General features: G+C 34.6%; 1 protein-coding gene across 3 annotated transcripts in view; it reads right to left on the bottom strand.

The window, feature by feature from the left end:
* Positions 1–26,895, bottom strand: part of PIBF1 (progesterone immunomodulatory binding factor 1) — a 106,190-nt gene that overhangs the window by 13,875 nt on the left and 65,420 nt on the right. For 2 of the 3 annotated variants that reach the window (XM_066176276.1, XM_066176275.1), the window contains exons 12-16: positions 25,718–25,868; positions 21,661–21,751; positions 18,288–18,390; positions 16,361–16,491; positions 7,338–7,422 (exon numbers count right to left, since the gene is read on the bottom strand). In XM_066176276.1, the coding sequence (XP_066032373.1) occupies positions 7,338–7,422; positions 16,361–16,491; positions 18,288–18,390; positions 21,661–21,751; positions 25,718–25,868 (561 nt within the window). The remainder of the gene's footprint in view (positions 1–7,337; positions 7,423–16,360; positions 16,492–18,287; positions 18,391–21,660; positions 21,752–25,717; positions 25,869–26,895) is intronic. The other variant, XM_066176277.1, reaches the window with a different exon arrangement.

The following is a 26,895-nucleotide window of genomic DNA, read 5'->3' as shown; positions in this document are numbered from 1 at the left end:
CAGAGACTACTAGATTCGCAAACACTGTGAACATTAAAATTTTGGAACAATGTCATGGAATTCTGAAATTCATATGGCCACGTTTCAAATCTAACATTCATAAACATTTATCTAAATCCTTGGAAACCTTAGCCTGATAATTTATAGAAGCTCTGAAAAAACGCTTAGAGCCCTTCACAAACTATGCATATCCTAATATGACTAATTAGTAACTGTTTCTCCTCTTGATCACGTGGACACTCTCTAATCTTAAACATACTTTGAAAATGCATTTGGCAACCATTTATCAAAAACTGAAACATAGGTCAGATTTTTTACATTTTAAAGATAATGAAATAACTATTTTCTGTTCTTAGCTTCATCTTTTTCACCTATTCTGTCTTTTTTTCTGTGCTTACTTGTTACCTACACAATACTGCTTTATGCTTATCTCCTTTTCATGCATCCCACCACATCCTCTGTTCGCTTGGACAAAATAAGCTAGACCTTTAATCTCACTCACACAAGACCTCCAGCCTGTTGTGAAATTTATCTTTTTTTTCACCCCAGAAAATACTATATAAAAAATACAAAATATCCATCTTACAGATTAAATAAACACTTCTTTAAAATTACATTTAAAGTTTTTAAGATTTAATCTTTAAGAGACTGGCAGGACATTGGAAAGTGGTCTTTTTTAGGAGACATTGATTAAAAAGTGAATATAAGTTCTCAGAATGATACAAAGTGAAAATGTTACTGTTTGTGAAACTGCTTCCAAAATGCAATCTGTTCCTATATAAGATGACTTAGAGAAAAGAGTTAATTTGTGTCTCATTAGGAAAAATAAACAAGAAGAAGATTCTCTTTTCAGGCTTTTGAACTGAAACATGTAAAAAACAAAAAATGGCTGGGAGTAAGATACTGCATCAAGACAAATGAACTCTTAACCTCTTCCACAAACGGGGAGTTTTGGACAAAGTACCATTTTTTTTTAATTTTGATTATTGCTTCTGCAAAATAGGGACAGTAATAGTTTTCTGCTTAACTTATGGGTGCAATATTTGTGAGACAGGTGTTCAGTTAGAGTGGTGAAGGCCACAGAAATATCCAGTTAATAAATAGGATTATTTTGACATACTGATAAGAAACTGTGAAAACTTGGGAAGGGGAGTTACATGGTTTTAAAGGAAAAGCTTTAGGTTTACTCATAAATGCTGAGTTATACATCACATGTGGAATGCTCCTCACCTGCCAACTGAATGTAAGTTCAACATAACAGTCACTCAGGCAATTAGCATTTTAATATTAACCTGGCAGACTACTTTCAGCACAAACAGCTCACTAAGAATTTTTTATACTTTAATATGTTTTAAATAGAATAAGAGCTTGCAATGGTTAACCGATCTACTTGAAGATTCCTACCATTTCAGGTACACATATTTAGACAGATTTAACACTCAATTTGAGTGACACAACAATTTACTGACATAAGCTAACTGGATTTAAGTAAACAAATAGCAATCAAACTCCATGTGTCTGCAGCCATTTAACTGATTGATATCAACCACGTTTATTTAAACTACTATTATGTTTTCTATTTTGTCCCCTAACGGACAGCCAGGGCCTGGTTTCTGGTTGCTAGCTTCACTTGAAGAGCTTTGGCACAGTAACACATGAATGTGTCAATAAGGCAGGTGACTAGTTCAGCAAGTTTACATTCTATCACTTGTATGCACAGCTGCTGATGTACGGTGAGTGCACAGATGTGTAAAGCAGATAAAATATCAGCAGGTTGTATATCTTCTTACTGGGTGTATAATATTCATGGGCTGATAAAGAATCATGTCTGCGTAAACAGCTGCATTGTAGGAAATTAATGCCTATTGTAAAGAATCTGAATTTGCAGCATTTATGTCATAAATGATACCCTTCTACTTCTTATGAAAATGATTTCACAGTATTAGTTTTACTTTTTTACGTTAAAAATTACTGTATTGCCAGACTGCATCACATGCTGGTGATTTCAAGCAGTTAAAAAAATAGTGTAAATGAAATAGTCATACAAACAGAACCTGATCTTAGGACTTGAAGGAACACCTATAACACCTATTAAAGTCTTCCATTGGTGTCTCTTACACCACTGTCTCATTCTTTAAGGTCTACAGTACATCTATTTGAAATGTAAAAAAACCTCAATTTGTTCCACTTGCTCTGTTTTTTTTTTTCTTTCCCAAAACCCAGTGGATTATGAACTTCACATTAAAAATACAAAGCCCAGCTAGTTAATTTTCAAGATTTTAGAACTCAGTTTCTACACTCTGTTTGAATTGGAAAAGCTAAAATAGATTTAATTGTGCACATTATTGGTTTTATTATGACACATCTGCATCTTAAATTTCTGAAGAAATAGTACAATGCTATACATCAAAGCATAGCAAATTTATAACATCTTAAATGTAACCTCAGGAAATTATTACTGAAACTTCTTGCCAAAAATCTGACTGCTGACAGACTGCCCTTCCAAGTTTTCATCTGGAGTTAGAAAGCCAAGGGATAAAGTCTAGAATTGCACTTCTGATGTTACAAAATACTAACAACTGCATCAAGCATGAAAGGCAGTGGAATTGCCAAGATCACAGAGCTCATGGTAAATATTTCTTTTAGCCAAAGGCTGACCGTCGGAAAGAAAAAAAAAAACAACAAACCAACAAACAAGATAAAAGGAATCATGTATCAAGAGCTTCACCAAAAAGATTTGGTGGATTCATCCCACTTTAGCACTTAACAGTGAACTGCATTTCAGTGCCTTTAAGTTATAGATGCCCTTTATCAGCACAAAAGGATAATCTTTGGATGCAGACAAAGAATGGTACAGAAGCTGGTGTTCTATACAGTTTTGGGCACAAAATTTCCTCTTTATCACAGGTAAGTAATATTGACATATAATTCCCCCCCCCCCCCCCCCCCCCCCTTTGCTGGACTCTTTCCAAAGATCATTCAAACTGCTAACTTAACAGACAGCAACACAGTTTTGTAGGGGGTTTTTTTTGGCCAGGTTAGGTCTCTGTTTAGTGATTTGAATGGTCCTGCTGCAGCATTAGAAGTGTGTCAGACTTGGTGCAACAGGAGGAGGGAGGAGGAGAATCAGGTGCAAAGGGGTAAGGCAGTGTTATAGCTGTTGGGTCAACTCAGGCATGATGTATAATTTCATCTGGATTTATCCTTTGAAGCAACATCTTTCTAACTTGTTCTTCCCTGACTATACAAAGACACGTGGGCAGTAAGTTCCAAAGATGAGGGCAGGTCATGCAGTTGATTAGTTAGTGGGAAGAATCAAAACTACAATTTGGGGTTGGTGTGGTTTAGTTGAGTGTCAACAGTGTAAAGTTCAGCTGATTAAAATGAGAACGGAGAATGTTCCTCCAAACAATGTTTTATCCTTTTCTGATGGATCTGGAAAAAGAATTAAATAATAATGCCTTGTCAAAACATATAAAATATTCTAAAATCAACTGAATAATCTGGCTGCATTAACTCGCTGTCTTGCACTAAAGGGTGTACAAATGGTATCGGAATACTGTGCACCCCAGACCCGTCTGAGAACTCAAAGAAGACAAGGGGTCCTGGGAAGGCTTTATTATGAACCTCCAACATGATCTCAGCATCATCCTGGATACTGATCATTCACGATAATGCCACTGAACTACCTCTAAAAGGAAAGTCTGCATTTAACCGCATGAAGTACGCAAGAAATTTTACCTTACCAGCTGATTCTCAGTGATCTAAATGCAAAACTAGATTAAAAGATTTTCCACATTCATTTCCTAATTAATTCAGACAAAAAAGGAAGCACCAGGCCAAGAAACAATTCAGAATTTGGGCCAAGACTATAGACTGAAGAAAACCCCAACCTTCCTTTTTTCTCCTTTATGGGTGGACAGAAGCTTTTAAGGCTTTGCCTAATCAAATAACTAGTTTTCACTTTGATTTCCTACAGCAAAATATAAGATTCATCATCAAATTAGATGTCTGTATAATTTGAAATAATGAACTATTTTATGACATTAACATTTAGTGTAATTTTTTCCTGTAATGAAAGAGCTCATGTAAGAATCCTACATAAGTTCTTCCAAGATTCAAAGCATAACTTTCAACTTTCTTCTTCTAAAATTAAAACCTGTGAAAAGAGATTAATCACGAATGTAAGTTCTTTATTTAAAAAGTGTGTAAAATGCTATAATTGTCTCCAAAGCAGCATTATGAATGTAGCTGATATCACAAAGAGATAAAAAAACCCCCAACAAATAAAACCTTCCAACCTCTCAAACTCTAACATGCCATTAAAAAGAGTTAATAGAATCTGAGACCACACAGGCTGGAACACCTTAAGTCAGAACTGTACACCTATTGAAACATGTTGCTAGAAGACAGTATTAACATTGTTTTGGCATTTTGCTTGTTCTTTTAGCATTTACTTTAAACATACCTAAACTTCATTTTATCTTAACTATGAATATCTTTGGTTTATCTGTTCAAGAATTCTAATGTTTCCACTTGCAAACATGAGAGCAACAAGGCAATTCCTAACAAGACATGACAGTTTAGTATGTGCAATGACTGAACAAGGCTGATAGTAACCCTGTTACATGATAGCACATACCAAACACATAAACCCATAATTCATCTTTTTTTTTTTTTTCAAATTGTACAAATCTGTATTTACAGGTTGCATGTCAGTTTTATTTTAAATCACAAACTGTTTAAATGCAATTAACTCTTTACTAACCTGAAGTGAGAAAATTTGTATTCCTTATTTCTGTCAGCAAGGATAATTACTGGAAAATTGTGATGCTACTGCAAATTTAAATCTTTTATTAAGATGGCAGAGAAGTAATAGTCAAAGACTAACTCACTATCCTGTACAAAGATTTCAATACATGAGGTAACTGCCTTTTAGAGAAAATCAGAAAGTGTAAAACTACTGGAAGAATTTTGCATTAGAAGTAGAAAATAAAAGGCTGCATTAGGAATAAACAGAAGTGACGAAAGTTAAACCTACACACAAACACAAAAGCTACCTGATCTTTTCAAACGTTTTCCTGAAACAATTTTAGCTTATATTTTGTTTCTTAGTAGATTTTTTTGTGTGTTGTACTGGCATTTAATAGTCTTCTTCTCTCAAACATGCAACTTCTAATGTTTCTTTTTCACTGTTTATATCCTTTTCTGCACAGGTATCTTTAAAAAACATTATCACTGTTTGACAAAACCAGTATGACTAGTATGTCCTATTTTTAACAGATGTAAAATGGAAACATTTGTTCAATTTCTTAACATTCAGCATATGAAGAACATTGAAGAAATCTGTTTCAGACTCAAGCATTCGCTTTTTTTTTTCCATCAAGCCTTCCTCCTCCAGTCTTTCTTGACCATTTAACACAGTTTAAAATTTTAAATGGTGAAATGACACAAAGAAGCAAACTGCTGCCTATCAGGAACAGTTTATGAGGGGACTTACAAGGGCTAATACAGTGTGGATTTTGTAGTGGAAATAATGTTGCATAGCTTTAAGTTAGAAATATTATCGTTTTCTTAGAAAACACGGTAAAATTTTTCTTTTATCACTTTCTACTGTTTTTAATCAGCTGCAATGCATGCTCATTGATATGAAATTACTACAACTAGGCACCCAAGTTGTGACTACTTTGTGAGCATAACTATTTGGCAGCACCCCTGCTTGGGAAAGAAAGGGCAGAAACAGGAAATTTTGAAAGAAATTAATTTGAAATTAGGCCAAGGGCCTCTCATATTGGAAAAAACGTTACATGTTTATACAATTATGTCACGTTTCCTCAGAGTATTTTTCAGATCATTAATATAAGGATATGATAAAGCATGAATATAATGGTAAGGTTTATAAACGATCTAGAAATATTTAAATCATAGATTAGTTTGGCTTGGAACTCAGCAAACAGAATTAGTAGTTTTCATTGAAGTTGAGGCTCACTTGGACTCTGCTGTTAGTGACACTGTTTCGTTTTGGTTCCAACAAAAGGTAGTTTTTTAAGTGCTTGGGAGAGAAACTAGTTTGGACAAATTAATGACAGGGATTTTAGTTTACTGATCTAAGAAGGGAATGTGATAAATAGCATGAAAAGGAGATGAGGAAAAACAGTTTTGGAGGTGGACTGAGACTTCACGGGGTGGACAGTCAGTTTTTCATGAATATAATGTATTAAAATGAATGACAATCCAATCTCTGACAGCGTAATTTAGGGGAGTTGTAGCTTCCCTGAAAGGAATCTCTCCATCTTTTCTCTTACCAGGAAGAGAAAAGAAAGATGTCAGAGAACTACTGATTTACCTCTACAACCACTTTCTGAACAGGTGAGTGAGTAGCTAGGACCCATCATTCTGTGTTTATAATTTGCACTGTTTTTCCTCATATTCACAATTCCTGATTTGTTAATGTTGTATTTTCTCTGCAAATCCTTGCCAAATCGTTCAGCAGCTCTGGGAGAAGATTTAACAGCTGCTTAGATCAGCTTTTGGTTTTATATCTTCAGTACTCTTTAGCTTCACAAAATTCTGTGATATTATTCACATTCTCAGATTTCTGCAGTAAACTTCATTTATTTTCATCCTTTGTTTCAGACATTTAAGCAGATTTTCTCTCATATGCCATGACATATAGGTCTCTTAAGATCGTTTACATAAAAATCTTGACAAGAGCCTTTACGGTTCCCTAAACGGCACAATTCTGCGTACTTTTAGATCTATTCCAGTCCAGTAGCACCCTGATTCTTGCTCAGATGAAACTCAGGTAAGTACATTAAAAAGTACCCTGACTCTCCTTGGAAACCTGTGTAACTATATCGTCTTGTCTCCTCTCCCTAACCCCTATTGTGGAGTTGAAAAGGAATCCAGAAGAGTGTATAGGAAATGAATTGAACAATGCTTTGGTCCAATGTTTGGCTACAAGGACTGGGGAGCAGAGAGAGATCCTGAGGCAAACTTTGGCACATGTAGACCTTGCAGATTACATGTGTATCAATGTCACTGTCTTTATCTAGATTCTTGTTAAACGCTTGCAATCGCCAAACAATGTTCAAGGCAAAAAAAAAAAAAAAAAAGGAACAACAGAGACAATAAATTATCAGAGAATTCAACAATGGAGAGTACAACTGAGACCCTCCCCACTACCCAACAGACACGGTCACCTGTGTTCCTGAAAATGACACAGACAAGAAAACCCCAACAAATCAAACCAAAGTAAACCATTTTTTTCTCCATGGTTTAAGGGCCAGTAGCAAAAAAGTGCACTTATGGTAGTAATGCTGAAAGAGGAAGATTACCTCACGGTCATTTAGAAGTCTCTCCAAATCTGCTGCCATTTGATTCTTGACACGCAGCAAAGCTGTCTTTTCTTTATTTAAAAGACTGGTAAAAAGAGGATAGGAAATGCAGTAATAGCAACAGATAATCTCTTTTAATCTTCTGTTCTGGCCGAAACATGCATTTTCTAAAGCTAAATACTGGCAACAATAAAAATCTGCTCAAGTAATTGTATTAAATCATCCTTCTCTAATATTCAAGCACTGAAATTTTTATAAATGGGCCCAAATGTACTGATACACACAACATCTTATTTTAGTCAAACAGAAAAACCATTCAAAGCCTTCATAAAATGCCTTTTTTTTTTTCCCTCTCTGAAGGGTAATTTAAATGATCAGAATCTTCTATTATCATTTCTTGGTTTCTTATAGGCAAAATGAGATTATTTTATATGAAAAGTAAGTCTCCTTATACCTACACTTCTGTATCAAAATGTGGATTTCTTTGTTGTATTAGTCACTAGTAGTAGCACACTGTATGAACTCTTTTTATACTACTATATTTAGAATTCTGAAAATAACAAATACAAGGAAGAAAAACATCCAGCTCTTCCCCCTTTAGCTGTGTAGTTTCTGCAGAAATTGTAAATGTGTTTTTGTTATTTTTTAATTTTTTTTTTATTCTAGGATAATGCACGGGATCAAGGTTGTCCTATGAACCAGGTATGAAAACTGATTTAGCATGAAGGCATGTCTTTATAGCAGGATGTAAAGTTTAACTTTAATCATTCTTTGTCTTCATAGTTATAGAACATGAACATTTGAAATGTTTAGCATACACATTGTGATTCCAGGCAGCAGTTCCATAATAATTAAACTTATTTTCCTATTTAGCCCCAGCATCAGTTTCTAACACTAAATTTTAGACTAATGAATGCGTAATACCAGTATATAATCTATTTTGTTAAAAGAGCCATAGAGATTTTCTTGGAAGACATGTTATATATGCTATTAGCATGACTTAACTAAATAGGTTGTACAATATAAACGGTAACATAAATCAACAACTATGAAAAATGCAATTCTGCATATGGAATGCAATTATGTAATACAGGTCAGGAGTTCAAAAGCAAATATATTAAAATTTTATAAATGAAGCAATTACATATGTTGCAAACACAAATTATTTAGTATTTCCATATTTGATCCAGAAACGATCAAAATAAACAATCTTTAACTGGCCGTGTATCATCTGCTTGTTGCAAATACGCAACATCATCCTTTGCCCCAGAGATTTTCTGGCAGTTCCTTACAAGCTCTGTATTGAAAATTATGACTGTCAATTCCTTCTAGGCATTCATTAATTCTCAAAAAAAATTTATCCTTTTGCCAAATTGCTCAGTTTTTTCAACTTTTTAAAAGAAAAGTACTAACATTTTAAAAACCTATTAAAATATTGTAATATTTTCAGGAGTTTTATTTTCTGTCACATTTTTAATCAAGATGAAATTGCTGTACCTTCTTTTCTTGGGGGTTCATGTGCTGCAACTTACATGTCACTTTTTCTTGGACTTCTGTATTTCCTAAGAACATAAACTAATCCTTCCACAGGCTCACAAACTTTAATTAGAGAAGCAATAATACAAGTTTCTTTATGACTTAAGTACTGTACTCCATAAGCATAAGTGTTCATGACTGAACCAGAAGTTCATGTTTGAGGTTCAGTTTCATCTAAAGAACAGAACCTAGTCTACTTATACTGCTTACACCTTCTGAAATAATATGACATGAGTGATCTATGTAGTGTAGTTCTAGTTTTCTTTGTTTAGTCAAATATAGGACAGACTACTAAAACATTAGTAGCACTTGATGTGTTTTCTGTCAAACAAACTGATACAGAATTAGCGAAGCATGTGCAGATTTTAGATTCTGCAGTTTTGCAATACTTGTGCTTTTTCATCACTGCAGATAGAAGGGGATAATTCATGTTCCCATGAAAGAACACTGCAAGAGGCATATACACATTTAACAGAGTGAGAAAGCAGTTACCAGACAGAATGATAATATATGACAAGGTTAAACAGAAATACATTCAAAAGTTCCATCTTGGGAAGAAGACTGACCGTTTCAGTCCCGGGTTTTAAAATTGTCTGAACTGGCATCTTGGATAGCAGCAAAGAGGTTCTAGCTTTAACCTACCTTACTCCCACTGAAGAGTAGTTTAACCTAGTCCAGTGTGACAAATCAGAAAGCAGCCTTACAATTTGTTTTAGCTGACCTAAGTAAGAACTGTGGAAGGATCAGCCTTCCCTCACCACATCCTGGTAGCTTACTCATACTGTTGGTACTAGACAATTTGTCACCACATAAGAAGATCCCTTCACTGATCTGGATGGACACTGGAGTCTTTTTAAAGGTTTTCTTTCACATGGACCACCAAAATAACTTGATTTACCATGTACAGTGGAGACTTACAGCTGAAGGCAAAGATGAGCTGCTCCATTTGGAGATGGAGTGCCTCAAGTGTCTTGCTATGATTCTGAAACCACAATCTAAGAGTCTAGGCAAACCAGCTTCTCTCACTGGAGCTCAAGGGTTGTAACTTTCATTTAAAAAGATGGGACCATGATATGCTCCACAGTGGTCACTGATGGCCTCACCCTGAATGTGGAGAAGGTGCCCGTTGTGAGATATGAAACTGTGGCCCCAAAAGTCCAGGTTAGAGAACTAGCTGAAAAGCAGTGCAGGTCCTGCTTTTTCTGTGTGCTTTTCTAGAAGAAACCAAATTGTCTGGGAGGACATCCAGTTTCATTCCATCATGCTTTTAAAGCCTAGCCAGGTATGAATCCAAGTACCAGGAATGCAGGCTTACCGTAACATACACTTGTCATATGCATACACATTGCTCATAGCAACCACTGGCTTGTTTTGTCTTGCTTCACTCAGGATCTAAAGCCAAGGTAGCTTGGATATGGTATCTAAGACATTTTTAGGTAACATGATTTTTCTGGAGAACGGATACTAACATTTCCCAGGTTCAGCCTTATAAACTCTTTTCAGTTTGGGCAACTAAACCATTTTAATGCTTAAGTATAAATATACTACTTACTATCCTGTTCAGAAGCTTCTATTATTAGATATTCTGAATAATATGTTTATGCTGGACACACAAAATAAACATGGATTTCTATAGTACTGGATTTTACTATTACTTCTGTTCGGTTTAAAAAGAAAAAGTATGTTTCTTTTTCAGTGAACTGTGTACTTCAGATGCTGTAAGAAAAGGATTGTGCCTTTCTGTTAGTTTGCCCTTACAGCATGAAGTTGAATAGTCCAATATGGAATTTTTTGTTTTGCATTTTTTATTCAGGTACAGTATTACCATTTAACAAAAGAAATACAAATAGTATATATAAAGGTTTTGTACATATAACTGAATATATAATATAGCCATATAGTGAAGCTATGCCCTTGTCTGCAAATTACAGATGAATAGCTCAAAATAGGCAGTTAATTATTAGTCTAGGTCAAATTTTGTTCTTAAGTCACATAGTTAGAAAGGGAAGTATAAAATGTTTTGCAAACAGAAGTTCCTTACAAGAGAGAATACATGTCAAATCAGTGATCTCTCATTGTGCAGCTAAATAAACGCAGCTCAGATTTTTAAACAGATTTAGAAGAGTATTATTGCTTAATGATTTTAATTTGAATACTTCAGGAGGTTTAAAAACTTATACATGAAGTGTCCAAATTAAAATTACTTTTTCAAACTATAAAAAAACCCCAAAACCGAACAGGTCAGTAAATGTATAAAAAAGAACATATTTCTACAAATTTTGCTCGGAGCATTTCTCTGGTAAGCTGCGGTACTGTTGGAATAGATGGTGCACATTTCACAGAATGGTAATGTTCTCATAAAAAGCTCATTGCCCATTCTTTGCTGGGAAAAATTCATTTAACACTTTATGCTGAGCTTTATGTTTGGATGCCAATTAGAGAACCCAAAATGTTTAGGTAAGGAACATTTCAGTACAAAGCTTCTTAGTGAGCAAAATCCTTATATGGCTTCTGGATTTGCCACACAGTTAAGGCTTTTGAGTAGTGCTTTTGGGTAAGTGAACCTCTTTTAAACCAGCCATTGGTACTGAGAAATTTGAGCAGCTGCATTTAAAGTAAGTATCCTCTCTTTATGAATGAAGTCCTTTTAACATCTCCAGTTATTTATAAACCTAGATGTTTTTAGCAGAAAATTATGTACTAAAACTACAATTACTTCACTACACATGTAAGAATGAAAGTCAGAGATTTGTTTTCCCACAGCATGACATAGTTACAAGCATTTCTTTTCAAAAGGAGTGCTAAATGTGATGTTTTCATTTCTGGCTAAAGAACTGTAAGCTAGAGAGATTTCTTTATAGCAGCAAGAAGTCATCTTCATGTACAGCACTGCTCTTTTTAACCATCACTATTTACTTTTATTAACGCAGAGTGCTATGTGGTCTAATATAAGTAAGAAGTTACTTAACAGAGTATTTTGAGATATGTAGACCACCTGTAAGTTCATTCTGCAGATGCCCTGTCACTCAAGACCAAGGTTTTGTATCCAAAACATATCTGCAGGTGCATGGCTCAGTTCAGAAGTACATGAAGTGTTCTGCTCCCAGAGCCAAGTTCTGTTTGAGGCCAAGTGCCAGCACAGCCCCTGGCCTGCCTGGGGAGAATCCTAGAGGGATGGGAATGAGAGTGGGAGTGAACACCGTATGTGGGCAACACCTGACAGAGCCTCCATTACTCCTAAACAACCTCTCCTTCTCACTGAGTGGTAATATGCTTGTTCCTTCACACTTAAACCTCAATAGTGTGAGTATCAGCATGCCTTTAATAACCTGGCAGTGGGTCCCCAAGTTGTTCATGCAAATCACAGCAATGGCAGCAGCTAAGCATTTACCCCAACCACCAGAGCTCTGCAGCTCTTATGAAGGTATGGTTAAAGACTCACAAAGCTGCGTGAAACATGTCCAGAACACACATGCTCCTCAGTAAACCAACAAAGTATGTCCAGCTCTGCTGGATATACTACTTTAAGACTTTAATTCTGTCTGGTAAGTATTCTGAGTGTTTCTCTCCTTTCAGTGAGAAGCTGAATGGGGTTTTGAGGAACCTGATTTAGTGGACGATGTCCTTACCCCTGGCAGGGAGGTAGAACTAGATGATCTTTAAAGGTCCCTTCCAATCCAAAACATTCTGTGATTCAGTCTGACAGCTACTGACACAGGCAACCTTGAGCACCACTTGGAACAGTCCTTCCAAGTAAGGAAGACATTTGGATATGAAGGCTCTGAAAAACAGCTGTAGCTCTATAGGTGTGACACTTAAAGCTGAAGACAGGTAAGCTGCTCTAGTTAAAGTGAACTTTGAAGACCATGCTGGAAAGAGACTTAGACGGGTCTGCAGGACTTGTCAAAAATACTATATCAAAATGATCTGCCTGAATCTTTCCCATTCCTCTTGCAGAAATAACTGCCATCAGAAATGACACTTTAATAGAATTATGAGTGTGGAGAATCCTGAACACATCTGTTGCCTGTTAAGGAACCATTATGTAAGTGAATTTAGGCCATTTTGTGAAAAATTGATGAAGGTATGGCCCAAGAACATCCAAAATGAAATTTCTGACATAGATAGCCTTCCCTGTGCTTGTCTTTGTCTTGTGCTGATTCAACAACAGTCTGTTTCATCACAGAATCAAACTCACATCCAGTAAAACCAACAAACTTCTCAACAGACATGGAAATACCAGGTGCTGCAGGTTGCTGCAAAACATTTATAGGTTCAAGAAAGTACTGACTCATCATCCTGGGAAATCTGCTGGAACCTAATCACCCCAGGAGTATGTTCTAAAATGACTATTGGCCATGATCACTGTGTGCAGAAGGTAATTATGGATTAATACTAAAAAAGTAAATTCACTTGCAAATAAGTCCTTCCTGATCCCTCCACACTCAAGTTAAGTGAGAAGTGATAGAAAACACTGGCACCGACAACACAGATGTGCCTGTTCTGCTTGGGGAATCCATGATTTACAAAATGCAGAACCATCTCTCTTGATGAGCAGATGAGATAGAAACACAACACGAAAAGAAAACCCCTCCACCACTGAATCAGCCCACTAAACAAGAAGGAAGGAAAATTATGATCAAGCATTGAACAGCTGTAAGGATAAATAAATTATTCAGTCTTGATTCTCAGGGTGCAGGCATATCAACACAACACTGATTTGTCTCCAATCTGGTACTCTAATATGATATTTTAAAAAAAAGTATCAAAAAAATCACTAGTATTTTCAAAGTCTGTCTGAAAACAAGAATTCAAGCACTATTTTTCCTTTAGCTGGTTCTTGTGAAATTGCTATTTAGAAATAAAACTAATGCATTACCGTACTTAAAATTTTAAAAAATAATTTTAAAAAAAAGTGCTACCGTTACCTTGCGTAACTGTAGCACAACTAAAACCTCAGTTTAAAGGCTGCTGCAGAATTTCAGTATTAACTATTAATCATAGGTAATTGTTAAAAGAACAATTTCATTTTGAAATGGTTTTACAAATATCAAAATGTTCCCTCAGCTCTGAGATACTGAGAAACCAGGCTTCATAAACCATGTTTAGTGTTTTCACTAATACTTTTCTAATAGCACTAACATTATCTGCAGAATTTAGGGCTCTCCTTGAGGAGCATTAATTCTCTGAACTCATCCTCTCAAAAATATTCCACGCACAAACCGACAAAACACTGTTTAATAAACTAAGAGGGATAGGAATAGTGGGCTAAATCTTTTGATCCAGCAGAGCTTCACTTGGCATATATTTGGTAGGGATTATCATTAATTTACTCAAATCCCATTCTGATTCAGTTCTGGAATAGCTGAGAGTAATCTGAAATCACCTAAGGGATATTTTAATTTAAAACTGCCATCAACAGATTCCAAAAGGTTATCCTCATCACAAAAAATTCTTGAATGTAATGGTTCTCTGGTTAGAAATCCCTACCTCTAACCTTCTTCTCATTTATGGGAAAGCAAAGAACCAACATTATCAATCTTATCCCAGATTATGATTTCTCATGGATGCCAGGGAATACAACTAGCAATTTAGGACCTTTGTTTTAAATGCTGAGTTATGAATAGCAAAATTAGGGACTACTAATATGCACCAAAAGCCCTAAGATATTTGGCTGTTACCAAGAATTTCTCTTGCCTGTGAAAACAGGCAAACTTGTGATAGTGGAGTAAAAGCTATTTTCAGTTTACAAGGAATATTGGAAACTACAGGAGAAAAATCTTACCAAAATATTTGATGTGCAAAATAAGTGTTAACTTTTTTAGCTTTAATATTTTTTTGTCAGGGCACACTTTCATTTAGAGAAACACAGACTAATAGTGAGCACATCCCAGCTCCCCACAGTAGAGGATTGCTGGTATGTTTACCGTGAACGCTCACAGATCATTTTCTTTCTTAACCTGAGGCCATTGAAGAGGGAAAAAATTTCCTTTACAGTTAATGAAGAGTAATAGGCATGTCTAGGAAACAACTCACTCCACCCAAAATCTGAATTACATTTTGAAGATGTCACTTCCTCCATGAACTACTTAGGAAAGTTGACCTAACTCTGTAATTTAGGTACTTTAATTTGTAGGGTAAATTTAAGGAGACTATCTAAGCATACAGATTATTGGCAATGAGCCATTTAACTCAAGAAAATCAATGTTAATAACACATTTAAGTTCTTTTAGATTTTAAAGAATGAAACATACCCTTTCAGAAATGACCTCACCTATTTACTGCCTTTCTATCCTCCTTCTAAGAGACTTTTGGACTACTTAGTGAATAATGAAACCATTCCATTATTATTACCATTATCTAAAAATCTGAGACCAATTCTTTGATATTTTTCACAATTGGAAGGTAAGAGACTGTATACAGAGGACACTGTGATTTTTCATTTCCTGGGAAAATATAATTTATCTTTGAAGTATTTCTTATAATGCAACAAGTCTAGGAAAATATTTAAAATGTTTGATTCTGGAATTAAAAAAAAAAATCTATTCTTACTGAATCAAAATTAAGCCCAGTGAAAGTTGTTTTGTCAGGAAGTATGAATGAATATTTCAGTTAATTTATAAACTTATTGATTCATATATAGAATTGCTTAGAAAATAAGAATTTTTAGGTGTTCCTCTAGGGATAACAAATACTATCCCAAACCATCAAAACACTCTGAATAGATATGTATGTAAGATTAAGTATTAGCTAGGGTGAACTCTGATTTTTTTTATTTTAATTGCTTCAGTAGATTAGTGGAAAACCCTGCATTTTTCATGTAATTGCTTCAGAATAGAATCACATTAATGTCTCCTAATAGTTACTGTTTGCTTTTCCTAAACCAAGACACCATGTAGACACCTAATACTTAAAATGCTAATTCTTCTGTAGAGCAGTGGGACTCAGCTGTCAACTTCCTTGAAGATCAAGGGATATTTTATTATTTTGTAAAACCTTACCAGGGAATCAGATGTTAGGGAAGTTGCTGCAAGTTGCTCAGTGGTCAAAGAGCTCTGACAGATGGATACAGCAGCAAATCAGAGTGTCTCCCTGAGAGCATGTGCTTTAATTGTGCTTGAAATACCCTTTACAGGTGGACTACTTCATTATTTTCTCTAACTTTTTTTCTTTATCTTTACTGTTGTATAGCTGGTATGTCATTCTTTTACTCTTCTGTACTCTTCTCTATTTCATGAGAGCTCTTCTCAACTCCAGACTCACTTTAAACCTGTCACAGCTATTTTTCCAAACTTAAAATATCCTTTCCTGAGATTGTGAGAGAAGTAACAAGTGCTAGAGTTTCAGCAGGAAGACTGGAGTTGGTCAATGATGGAGTGTTAACATCTTTGTGGGCAATAGCACCATTTTTTTCTAATGATAAAAATATATGTGATATTACCTTCAGTTTAGGAGAAAGTAAAACGAGAAGCAGTGATTTTAATTACCTGACATCTTTTTCAAGTTGTGTAATATGTTCTTTCTGTAGACTTATTTGAGAATCTCTCTGTTGCACAGTCTCAATGAGGTATTTGTATGGCTGTTGTGCTTGGTTCAACAACGAATTTGCTCTGTCGAGCTGCAACAAAAAGGGTACAACTACTATAAATTTTTTACCTCATAAAGCACAAATACTTGATTATTACTGAATTATTATTGGATATTATTGATTTTTTACCAACTGAGTTGCAATACAAACTCCAAACCTGTTATTACACACACAAAAAAGGAAGCGTACCACCTTCAAACTGATAACTAGTACATTATCTTCTCACTTTTCTGTTCTAATCGTGTGCTGTTTCCACTGCAGTAATGGTACCACTCTCTACACTTCCCTAATCTGCATTTTCAAGGGTTTTAATGTAACAGCTTCAATTGATTAAAAAAAAGTAGTCAATGCCTCTGTTTATGCCTGTAATTAAAAAAAAAAAAAAGTCGAGTCAATGCCTCTTATTGATTTCCTGTGGTCTTTTCCTCCCTCCTTTAGAAAGCTGAGAAGGTTGTATCATAAATACTGCATGTAAGTAGCAGTATTTGAGCCAAGTTCAAACCAAAACCTGCTAAAATCACTTTCGTGTCAGCTTTTTTGCCATGTTCTAGACTTCATCTAGATGACTGAACAAACCATCAGTCAAAAGAATAACAACAGGCTACCTAAGCATGCTGTAGTCTACAGGATCTATGGTTTGTTCTTAAATTAAAAAAACCAAGAAGACAGTCTGGAGTAAACATTATGCAAAGACAGCAAGGAGATGTTTTAGAACTTTACACAAAAAACCCTGATGTTTAACTTTGTACTGGATTGTATTGCTATTTAAACTATACAATTATATGGTAAAATTTAATGGCAGGATAAAAATGAGCTGTAGATCTTCCTGTAGAAAGTTGCAGGAATTTGAACTAAGGTCACTGATACTGAATCTTTCATGAGTGATCCAGAAGTAAGTATAAACTACTATGGATTAGGAATGTATTGAAGTGAAACACAGAAAATTTTAAGATAAAGAATAGCGATATGGAAGAATAACAAGCATAACAATGGATTCACCAATTTTCTGATGTCTTCCAAATAAGAACCTGACAGAGTGTGTTTCAGTCAATTAGAAATTATCATGATATACCTAAGAATACAGAACAAATTATAGTATTGGTTAAAAAAATCCCCAGACTTCACTGTTTATGTATCTTTCACTGAAATAATCGATATAATCATATATATACATATAAAATTTATAAAATTTATAAAATTTAAAAATATATAGAAATTCCAGTATTTGCCCTCTGTGAAGTACTTGGGTGTACGAATTCTAATTTGTCATTACTGTGGCTTCAAAAATCAAGCTGTTAACCACATTCCTGAAATAGTAAATGTACAAATTACATATTCTGGCAACATCTAATGGCAAACCGAGTTATCCTTTTGTTTCTATAAGAAAAATTAAAAGACAATCTTAAAGATTTTTTTAAAAATTTGTCTGCCTTAATTCTGGGACATTTCAAGCTGAGGTTTGTTAAATATCTTCAAAAGTGGTTTAGCAGAAGAGCTGTGTAAGAAGAAGCGATGCATTCATTGAACAATTAAGTATCAAACAGAACAAACTAGCTTGGCTGGCTGTTCTTCTGTTCAGAAATCAAAATGCTGTCTGTCTGGCTCACATTCTTGTTTAGCCTGTAAAGTAATCCTCCTTTCAATATTAGTTGCAAAACACAATATAAACTTCTTTGAAAACTTCTATCATGGAGTTTTGGTTAATTATGAGACCACTTCTTTAACATCAAATAGATAAAAAACAGTGTTTAGAAAATATTTCATTTTATGAACAGCTGTTCCGCAATGTTTCCACATATTTGAATTTTTGTGTAATAATGATTTACCTCTTGTGAAATCTGTGTTACTTGTTCCTTCTGATGTTCCAGATCTTTTACAAGCAACGAGTTTTGCTTTTCTAGCTGCAGCAATCTTCTTGCCAAGTGAACACTGTGCCAATAAAAAGCAAGCTCAACTTGAATTTTTTCCAAAATAGGCAAAAGGAATTCTCACATTTATGCTTCAGGAGTTGACTGCCTTAATTTTTCACCAATGCTTAAATATTAACATACATAAACTACACAGTCAAACATGCCGCATGGTCAAAGTTAGAAAAACAGTTAGAAAATATTACAAAATTTAACAGCACTAAAATAACATTCCCCACAGTTATGCTATTGTAATATTTTATACAAAGTAATTACCTATACAATGTTTCTAATACTACACAACTGTAGAAATACTGTTAAAATCCTTCATCTAATTATGATTATTTACTTTTCAGCAACTTTACAGACTCACTTTAATTCTAGCTTAAATAATTGTTTAAAAATGCTCATTAATCTGTTTTGCAACACTGAAAAACGTAGTATTTTATCACTTTCAAACAAGATGCAAAATTGTTTTGTCTGACATTTAATATGCTAAATAATTAAATACTTTTGCCAATTTTGTTTTCCATAAACTCGTACGTAGAGTCACAGATTAACTTTGAAGAGAAAGGATAATTGAGCTACTTAAACAACTTAGTTAAAAAATTAGATTCTCAACGTCTTGCAAGCTTCGTGTCCAGAATCAAGGAGTTTATAATCCATTCAACATGATAGGTCCATAGGTAGCAATGGGAAGATTCAAGATGCACTGCAGAGCCTACTAGCAGACATCTAATCAATCTAGTCTTCCAAACTCTTAGGAATTGCAGAATGGGCAAGTTGGAAGGGACCACAGTGGTCATCGGGTCCAACCTCCAGAGCACGTTGTGCAGGACTGCATCCAGGTGGTTCTCGAGCAACTCCACAACCAGCTCCTGACTATGATACTGAATCTATGAGAGGGTGAGTGGTCTAAAGTAGAATGACACTGAGAGTATATTTACCCCAAAGCTCAGGCTTAAGAGTGCGTAAATCTAGATGAGTGAACAAAGTTTATCTGAAAATTTGACCAGTCATAACCTCCATCTCTTCCTCAGTAAAATGGAATAGACCTCTGGATTTGGCAGAAATCTTAATATTCTTCATCTGTGTTATAAGCATACTCTTTCATGCACTAATCTCATCTAGTACAACAGAGAAAGGAACCACTTCTTTGACTAGTAGCTATTAGGGGACAATGTAAGGTAGCTATGTAAGGGAGAACTTGGATACCTTCCCATAGCAAATTTAGGAATGCAGCCCATAGTAATTTTCCCACCTATAACTGTTCAGTGAGGTTCACCTGAATTTGTAAATATTTAAGGATAACACAAGTACATCTTTCAAGCAAAGAGACAATGGGACTGATGTGCAAGGAGACCTTATGCTGGAAACATTTGATTCCAACTATACTAGAAGATTATGCAGTGCTCAAGAATGTGATAATTCCTTGTTAGCAAACCACCAAAGTCATCCTGGTAGTGTTCTGCATTCTCTCATTAACACCTCCCAAGCAGTTCCTAGGCATAGCTGAGAAGTCGGCACGGGCAAGCAAATCATTGCCAATATGTTGTTCACACGTTGCTTAACCTACACTGAGAACTGTTTTATGGCAACGGGCTACTACAGGCCATTTGGTCTTGATGCTTCAGAGTGTTCCCAGAATAATTTAGCATGCTTAATTTAATACTATGGGTGTACAATACCTACATCTGAAGAAACAGAAGAGTTGTTTCTGGCAAATGGGCAAAAAGGTACAGACCCTTTTCACTGCTTGAAAAGGTTGGTTTTGTACAAACTTTCAGAGACTGAAGTGCATGATGTGAACTTAAAAGAGCCCTTCATTTAGGATCCCATACGTCAGGGATTAAAGATCAGGTAGTGGACTCCAGAAAGATTAATCACATTTGTAATAGATTCTGTTTCCTTAAGCAATCCTAGAGAGCAGAAAATTTATCTGTGCTTCTTTAATGGCGCTAAACATAGAGGATGGGGTCAGAGGCTTTGTTTTTACAAACTTTGGCAGCCAAAGGCATCACACACATTATCTGCATGCCAGTTTTCCTTGATTCAAAAAAGCAGGTAAACCATACAGTCTTTTATGGCTTTTTAAATCTTTTTAATTCTAAAAGATAAAGCAAGTCTACGAAGCCTTCCAACACTATTATGAAAGATTAAGTCAGTTTATTAGTCAATGCCTTTTAGAACAGAAGTGGAGTATATGAGTCATTCTGATACAGCCACTTCTAAGCTCAGAAAGTGTCTTCCACGCATATCTGAAATCCTGGCCTGATCATCAGATTCAGCATTCAAAGGAAATTCAACAGAGTTTTTATATATGTAAATGATCCAAACTGAATCTAATAAGGTGAGGAAAAAGAAGGATTGAAGTGGAACTCAGGAAAGTGCCTGAACTATGGACAAAAGTGGAATTAACTGATGCTTTAGGAAATGGTGTTATAGAACTCTCAACACTTTTCTAAATCAGATGTGCAACAGGGTTATGGAGGTTTTTTGCACACTCCTCACCTTCCAGGGATGGTGACTCTACCACCTTCCTGGGCAGCCTATTCCAATGCTTGACAAACACTTTTGTGAAGAAAATGTCCAACCTGAACCTCCTCTGGCAAGCCTGAGGTCATTTCCTTTTAACCTTTTGCGTGGGAGAAGTGAGTCATAGCCACAACACACAGGCTCACAATGAGCCATTCAAATGTCACTATTATTTCTTAAAGACAATGCATAATATAAATTTATTAGTTCAAAATGACTATGATCAAGAGATATGTTTTTCACTTATGCATCATTTTAGTCTATTGATCAAATTTTCAAATTGGCCAAACCAGAGCAAACTCAAAAAAAATGCAAGTGGAATCAGATGCTGTGTTAGTGAAGATAAAATAGTGATGCTCTGAACCATTGTCCTTCTTAATATCCCAACAGATATGTTTTTCTTACTATTAAATACAATGATTTTTAGGGTATTAATAATGTATATCCTATAATATAAATGCAAACAATGTAACTAATCTGTTTTTACAGCTGCTTAGTTTTATACAATTATACTTAATCTTTATCAAAGTCAATGAGAAGAGATTTTAAAATGACCTAGAAAAATACGTATATGCTCATTCATATGCATCAACCACATTAACAGGTCCTAGTCCTCAATCTATTCCTGTATACTTAAGTCATTAAAAAACCTCTTTATGTTAATCAAACTGGCTGGATTCTAAGACAAAGCATAATGCATTTAATCGTCATTTAGTTAATCTCGAATAAGTAAATGCATGAGGTACTTTTTTTTTACCTTTGCTTTAGTCGCCTTTTAGCTGTTGTAGGAACATTAGCACCATAACCATATGAGAAGAGAACCCTTTCAGCTTCAGCTTCATCTTCCACTGCAAAAAATTACAGAAAGCGGCAGCTGAAGAACAGTGCCAGAACTTAAAAACTTCTATTTACAACTCAACATGCAAAAACATTTTTCTAGGAGCTAAATTTTCATTTGGTGCAACCTTCTGGACTTGAGTGGAACAGTTTTTTTCACCATTAGCATTAAACTTAGTGCCACACTTTAATTACTTACAACACTTTTTATTTTTATGATTAACATAACACTTATGCAACATGAAAGTAAAGGAAAACTGTTCAGTTTCCTTGAATATTCATACTGTTGGTATGGTCACAAAATACATATCACTTGTTTAATTCAGCAGTAGAAGGTTAGGTTGCTTAAATTTTTAATCTAAAGAATTAATTTTCTGTGCATACATGAGGTAGAGGAAGGTAGAGGAAGATAAAATTAGGGAGTGTTAAAGGTGACAGGACATAACCAAGTCCATGGGACCAGAAGGGACATCTGATGTTGCTAAGGGAGCTGATGTCACAGTGAAGCTGCTCACTATGGTTTTTGAAAGGCTTTGGTGATCAGAAATTTTACCACACTTGATGAAAACAAATACCATCTATTTTTTCAGAGCGGGGCAAAAAAGAAATTTTTATGTTTATGCAAAATAGAAATATTAAAAATAATCTCTGCCTCCACAGGTGATTGGTTTCTGAAAATGCATTTTTAAGGCTTTTAAACAGATTATAATTGCTTTGAAAAGAAATCCCAATAGCAGCAAGATGAAAATGTATATGTTAATATTTCAAGTTCTGAAATTCAGATTTCCTCTCTCCTGTAAGATAAAGTGGGCCAGAAAAAAAAAAAAAAAAAAAAAAAGGAAGAGAAAGAACAAGGGTATGTGTGAAGTAGACAGGGGCAGAGAGGGGGACAGAGAGGAGAGGTAAAGGGGGACAATGAGAAAATGGGAGTGGCACAGGTGTGAGAGAAAGAGGGAGAACAAGTAAACACCAGCCCAGGCACCACACAAAAGCTTTGATGAATCAAATAGCTGGGAACAGGAGAAACAAATGTAGGAAATGATGTGAGTCCTATCTGACTCATCTTTCTTAATGCTCAAGTGCCTCAAAACCAGAAATACCTTCATTTCTCAACAACTTGCAAAATGCTATAACTTCTGTTCTCACTTGTCTAATACCCTTGTAATGCTATTTTAAACAAGGATTCTTAAAACACATTTAGAAAGAGAAAAGCCTCTAGAAGAGCACCTGTGGTAATTCACATACATAGTTACATTAAAAACAATATAGACATTTCAGTAAGTGTGACAGAAAAAGTTTACTACTGTGGCACTACAAAGACACCAGCACTTCAGAGCTGTCTTAAACATGACAGGGAATTCTTCAGTGCTGTGAACACCTCTGATTCAGAAAAACATCAAGAATAATTTAACCTGCCTTTGTTACTACCCTTCTTTTTTGTAACATATTCAGTGTCATATATCTCAGAAAAACGTCAGTAAGATCCTGCCCTGTAAATTCAGATCTATGTGTCCAGTAAATGTCACACCATGAAGACAAACACAAAAGAAATTGGAAATGCTGTAGGTATCAAAATAATATTCTGTATCAGGGTGTGCTTCTCTTCTCTTACAACATTCCAGGCTCTTCACCTGACTTTGTGGTGTAAAATATACACTTTACAAGCTAGGGGATACTTATTAATGACAATTTCTTATGCTACACAGCAAGGACATGCCATTGTGAGGATACAGATAGGTTCAATCTTTTTCTTAGGAAGATACTAACCAAAGGAAACAAGAAAAATCAAACAACTAGTCTACAACAAAAATACACTAATGCGTGAAAAGGAAGAATAGACAAATGCCAAGGAAATTTACTACTGTTATTCATCTGGAAAGCTCTCAGGCACTGTAAGAAGTGGCTATATAAATTCTTGATAGTTTCCTGAATAGGCTGTTTTGTGTCATTTCAATGTTAATAAAGTGAGGCATAATGATCAGGGAGTAACAGTAAAAATTCAGTGATCTCTTCCACATGCATATTTTCCAAAGGAAAAATAAAATGTTTATATATATGTATATAAATAATTTAAATATTATGTGACAAACGCCATTTCACATGTGTAAATAAAGACATAGTTTATTAAGGGCTCCAGAGAAACGAACCCCCACTGGCAATCCTAAATACTGTAAAATAGCAAAGGCTTCATGACTCAGGATGAAGAAAAAAAACATTATATGCTATTTAAATATAAAGAGGTGATCACAGGAATGAAGATTAATTCTTATTATCACTGAAGTTTGTAGAAAACTCTAATTGTCTTCCACATAATGCTTCAGTTTAAATTATATTCCCTGAAAGATGGATTGAAGTATTTTCATAAAACATTAAAACTGAAAAATAGTTATATTTCCTTTCAGTTATTTTTCTACCTTTAGGTATTTATATAACTATCAGGGCATAATTTGAGACACAGGAGGAACTATATCTGTCTTCTCCTTTAAAGTGTTTTTTTAAAAAAATACTTTCTTTTCTTCTTTTTTCCTTAAGATACTAGACTTAACTAGTATTAATCTTAACTTTCTATAGCAAATACACTGAAATAGCAAGTTCATGATTAAATAGAAAATATATTGAAATAATATTAAGTAATAACTTTTCTCCAAGGAAATCAGAAAATAAAGTAATTATATTTTAAAAGAACATTTTTCATTTGGAAACTTGCCTTTCTTTAGCATTCTGTAGTATAGAATGTAAATTGTAATTAAAATAGATATTTAAGAAGTTGTTAAGAACGATCTGATAAAAAACTTCACTGCTGTCCCAAGATGCTTAAGAAAATGCAAACCAGTGTAAACAAAAACCAGTGTTCTGAACTCTACCTTCTCCTTGGAGGAAATGAAAGTAAGGTCCAAAAATTCTGTGTTAATACATAAATACTCCTTAGGCAAGTTTATATATACACACACTTCAAAAAACATATTACTGACTAAAACAGAAGTGTGTATACAGCAAACATGCTTATGGTCAGACTGGAACCTTTGGGCAGTCAGGCCATCCTAAGAACAGGCTGCAGTGCATAAAATTAATAAAGTATGTGCAGTCTGGTTACTGAAGATACCTAACATCACTGATCTTGCTAACGCACACTTTGCTAGACACTACTGTTTATATATAAAGCTTATACAATAATCTTTTATACAGAATATTTTATAAACTGTGACTATTTTTTGAAGGAGGGAAGAAAGAGAAAAGGAGAAGAAGACAGTTGAATTAGTCTGAAATCTTAAAATGTCCTACTCTGCTTATGCACTGGCTAGAAGATTTCAAGATTAGAATCAGAGTTTCAAATTAGAAATGAATTGCTTTGTGGATTGATTTAGGCTGAGAACCAAATGGATAGAGATTTTACACAAATTTTGCTGTGTTTGTGAACATTTTCATTTTTGTGAATGAGAGACAAAAATTTTCAAGAGTAATCAGGTATGAATTTAATCCATGGTTTAATACTTGGAACAGACTGAGCTGCCACAAGCAACTACTTAATGTCTAATTATTATTAATTCAACAGAAGGAAGAGGTTTTTTTCCTCTCAATTAGTTAAAAAATTCACATTAATCACTGTACTGAAATATGAAACCTGTATTTGCCTGTCAACAAAGAGGGCTTCCTGACATTTAACACGTACTTAAATAATAGAAGAACCCTAAAGACTATATCTAATTATAATGGATTATTAGAATAAGGAAAAGAGAAATGACTGAATACTGAAATGATTTTCAGTAAGCCCAAACTTAGATATATGGATGTTTCATACACATTTACAGGTGCACTTAGAAACCTGCCATTAATATTTTCTATCAAAATAATTACTGCCTTTTACTTGTCAGGCATAATGAAGAAAAATGACAGGCATTGTAGTACTTTCTAAGTGTCATGAGAAGAATGATATGCCTGAAACACCTACAGATAAAACAATTTGTGACAGAACTTACTTTCTGCTGTCTGCAGTATTATCTCATCAAGCTCTTTTTCAAGTTTTTCGTAAGTATCTAGTCTTGCTTGAAACTCAGAATTCTGTGTTTGAAGCTCAATAATGCGGGTTTCACTAGAAGACTGAAGACTATAAAATTCCTTTGTAAGCACCTGTGAGAATGAATAATGAAAAGATCAGGGATTCAGCATTACAGTGATTTTTGAAAGAGACACAATATAATACATGTAAAATGTGTACCAGTATGGTATTAAATATTTGATGTAAGTTTTGCACAGCAAAGATTAAAATACTTTAAAAAGCAGTTATTCTTTCAATAATATTATCTTGCACAGACTAAACTCTCATATCTTAGGCCTGTCTGCTAAGGCTCTAGTAATTCTAAGAAGCAGTCTGAAAAAGCTACAAGAATTCTAAAGGAAACTTAGGAAAAGCCATGTAACAACTAAAAGAATTCCCACACAGCAGTCAAAATAGCGTAAATGCAATAATTTTTGTTGCTTTAACTTGATTCTCATTTCAGTCATCAATTTAGGAAGATTCCTTTGAAGAATGCAAATATAAAAATTTGCTATTAAAGCTATACCAACCAGTCTTATTACTTACTTATTAATAAAAAGTTAATATGCCATCAACATTCAAGACTTACGTAAATATACTTAATCCACTGAGCTTTAACAAAAATCTCTCATATTCAAAAGTAAACGTATGAAGGCCTGTATAATAATGGAAATTTGATAAAGTGTTTGATAATAGGAAACAACATTGACCAAATAAATACACACCAAACTGGAATAAGAAAATCCTTGGTATGTAAAGTAGTAATCTACATACTTTGCAGAAAAAATCCCACCAAAACAGGTGAAGTAATACCCAAGTGGTACTGCTGTCAAATTTCATACTAACCTCCTAAGTAAAAATCACAACCATTCAGAATGACAAATGAATACAGATTTGGAGACATAGAAATATATGCGCAGTGTGCAGAGCAGTAATACCACAGTCACTGTCGAAACCACAAAACAATACACAATGCTTTGAGAAACAAGCCACTTGAATAGAAAAAGTTCAGTCTAGTGTCACAGAAGAAGTAAATGTATACATTAAAACTGGGCAACATATAAACCATCTGCTTCCTAGTTTAGCGAGAAAAATTACTCTATGCACTAAATAAAAGCA

This window comes from Chamaea fasciata, unplaced genomic scaffold (genome assembly GCF_029207755.1).
Source record: "Chamaea fasciata isolate MVZ Bird 193981 ecotype frontalis unplaced genomic scaffold, bChaFas1.0.hap1 SCAF_2, whole genome shotgun sequence".
NCBI classification, from domain to species: domain Eukaryota; kingdom Metazoa; phylum Chordata; class Aves; order Passeriformes; family Sylviidae; genus Chamaea; species Chamaea fasciata.
The sequence above is the reverse complement of the archived record's forward strand: the minus strand, read 5'-3'. Positions and strand labels throughout refer to the sequence as shown.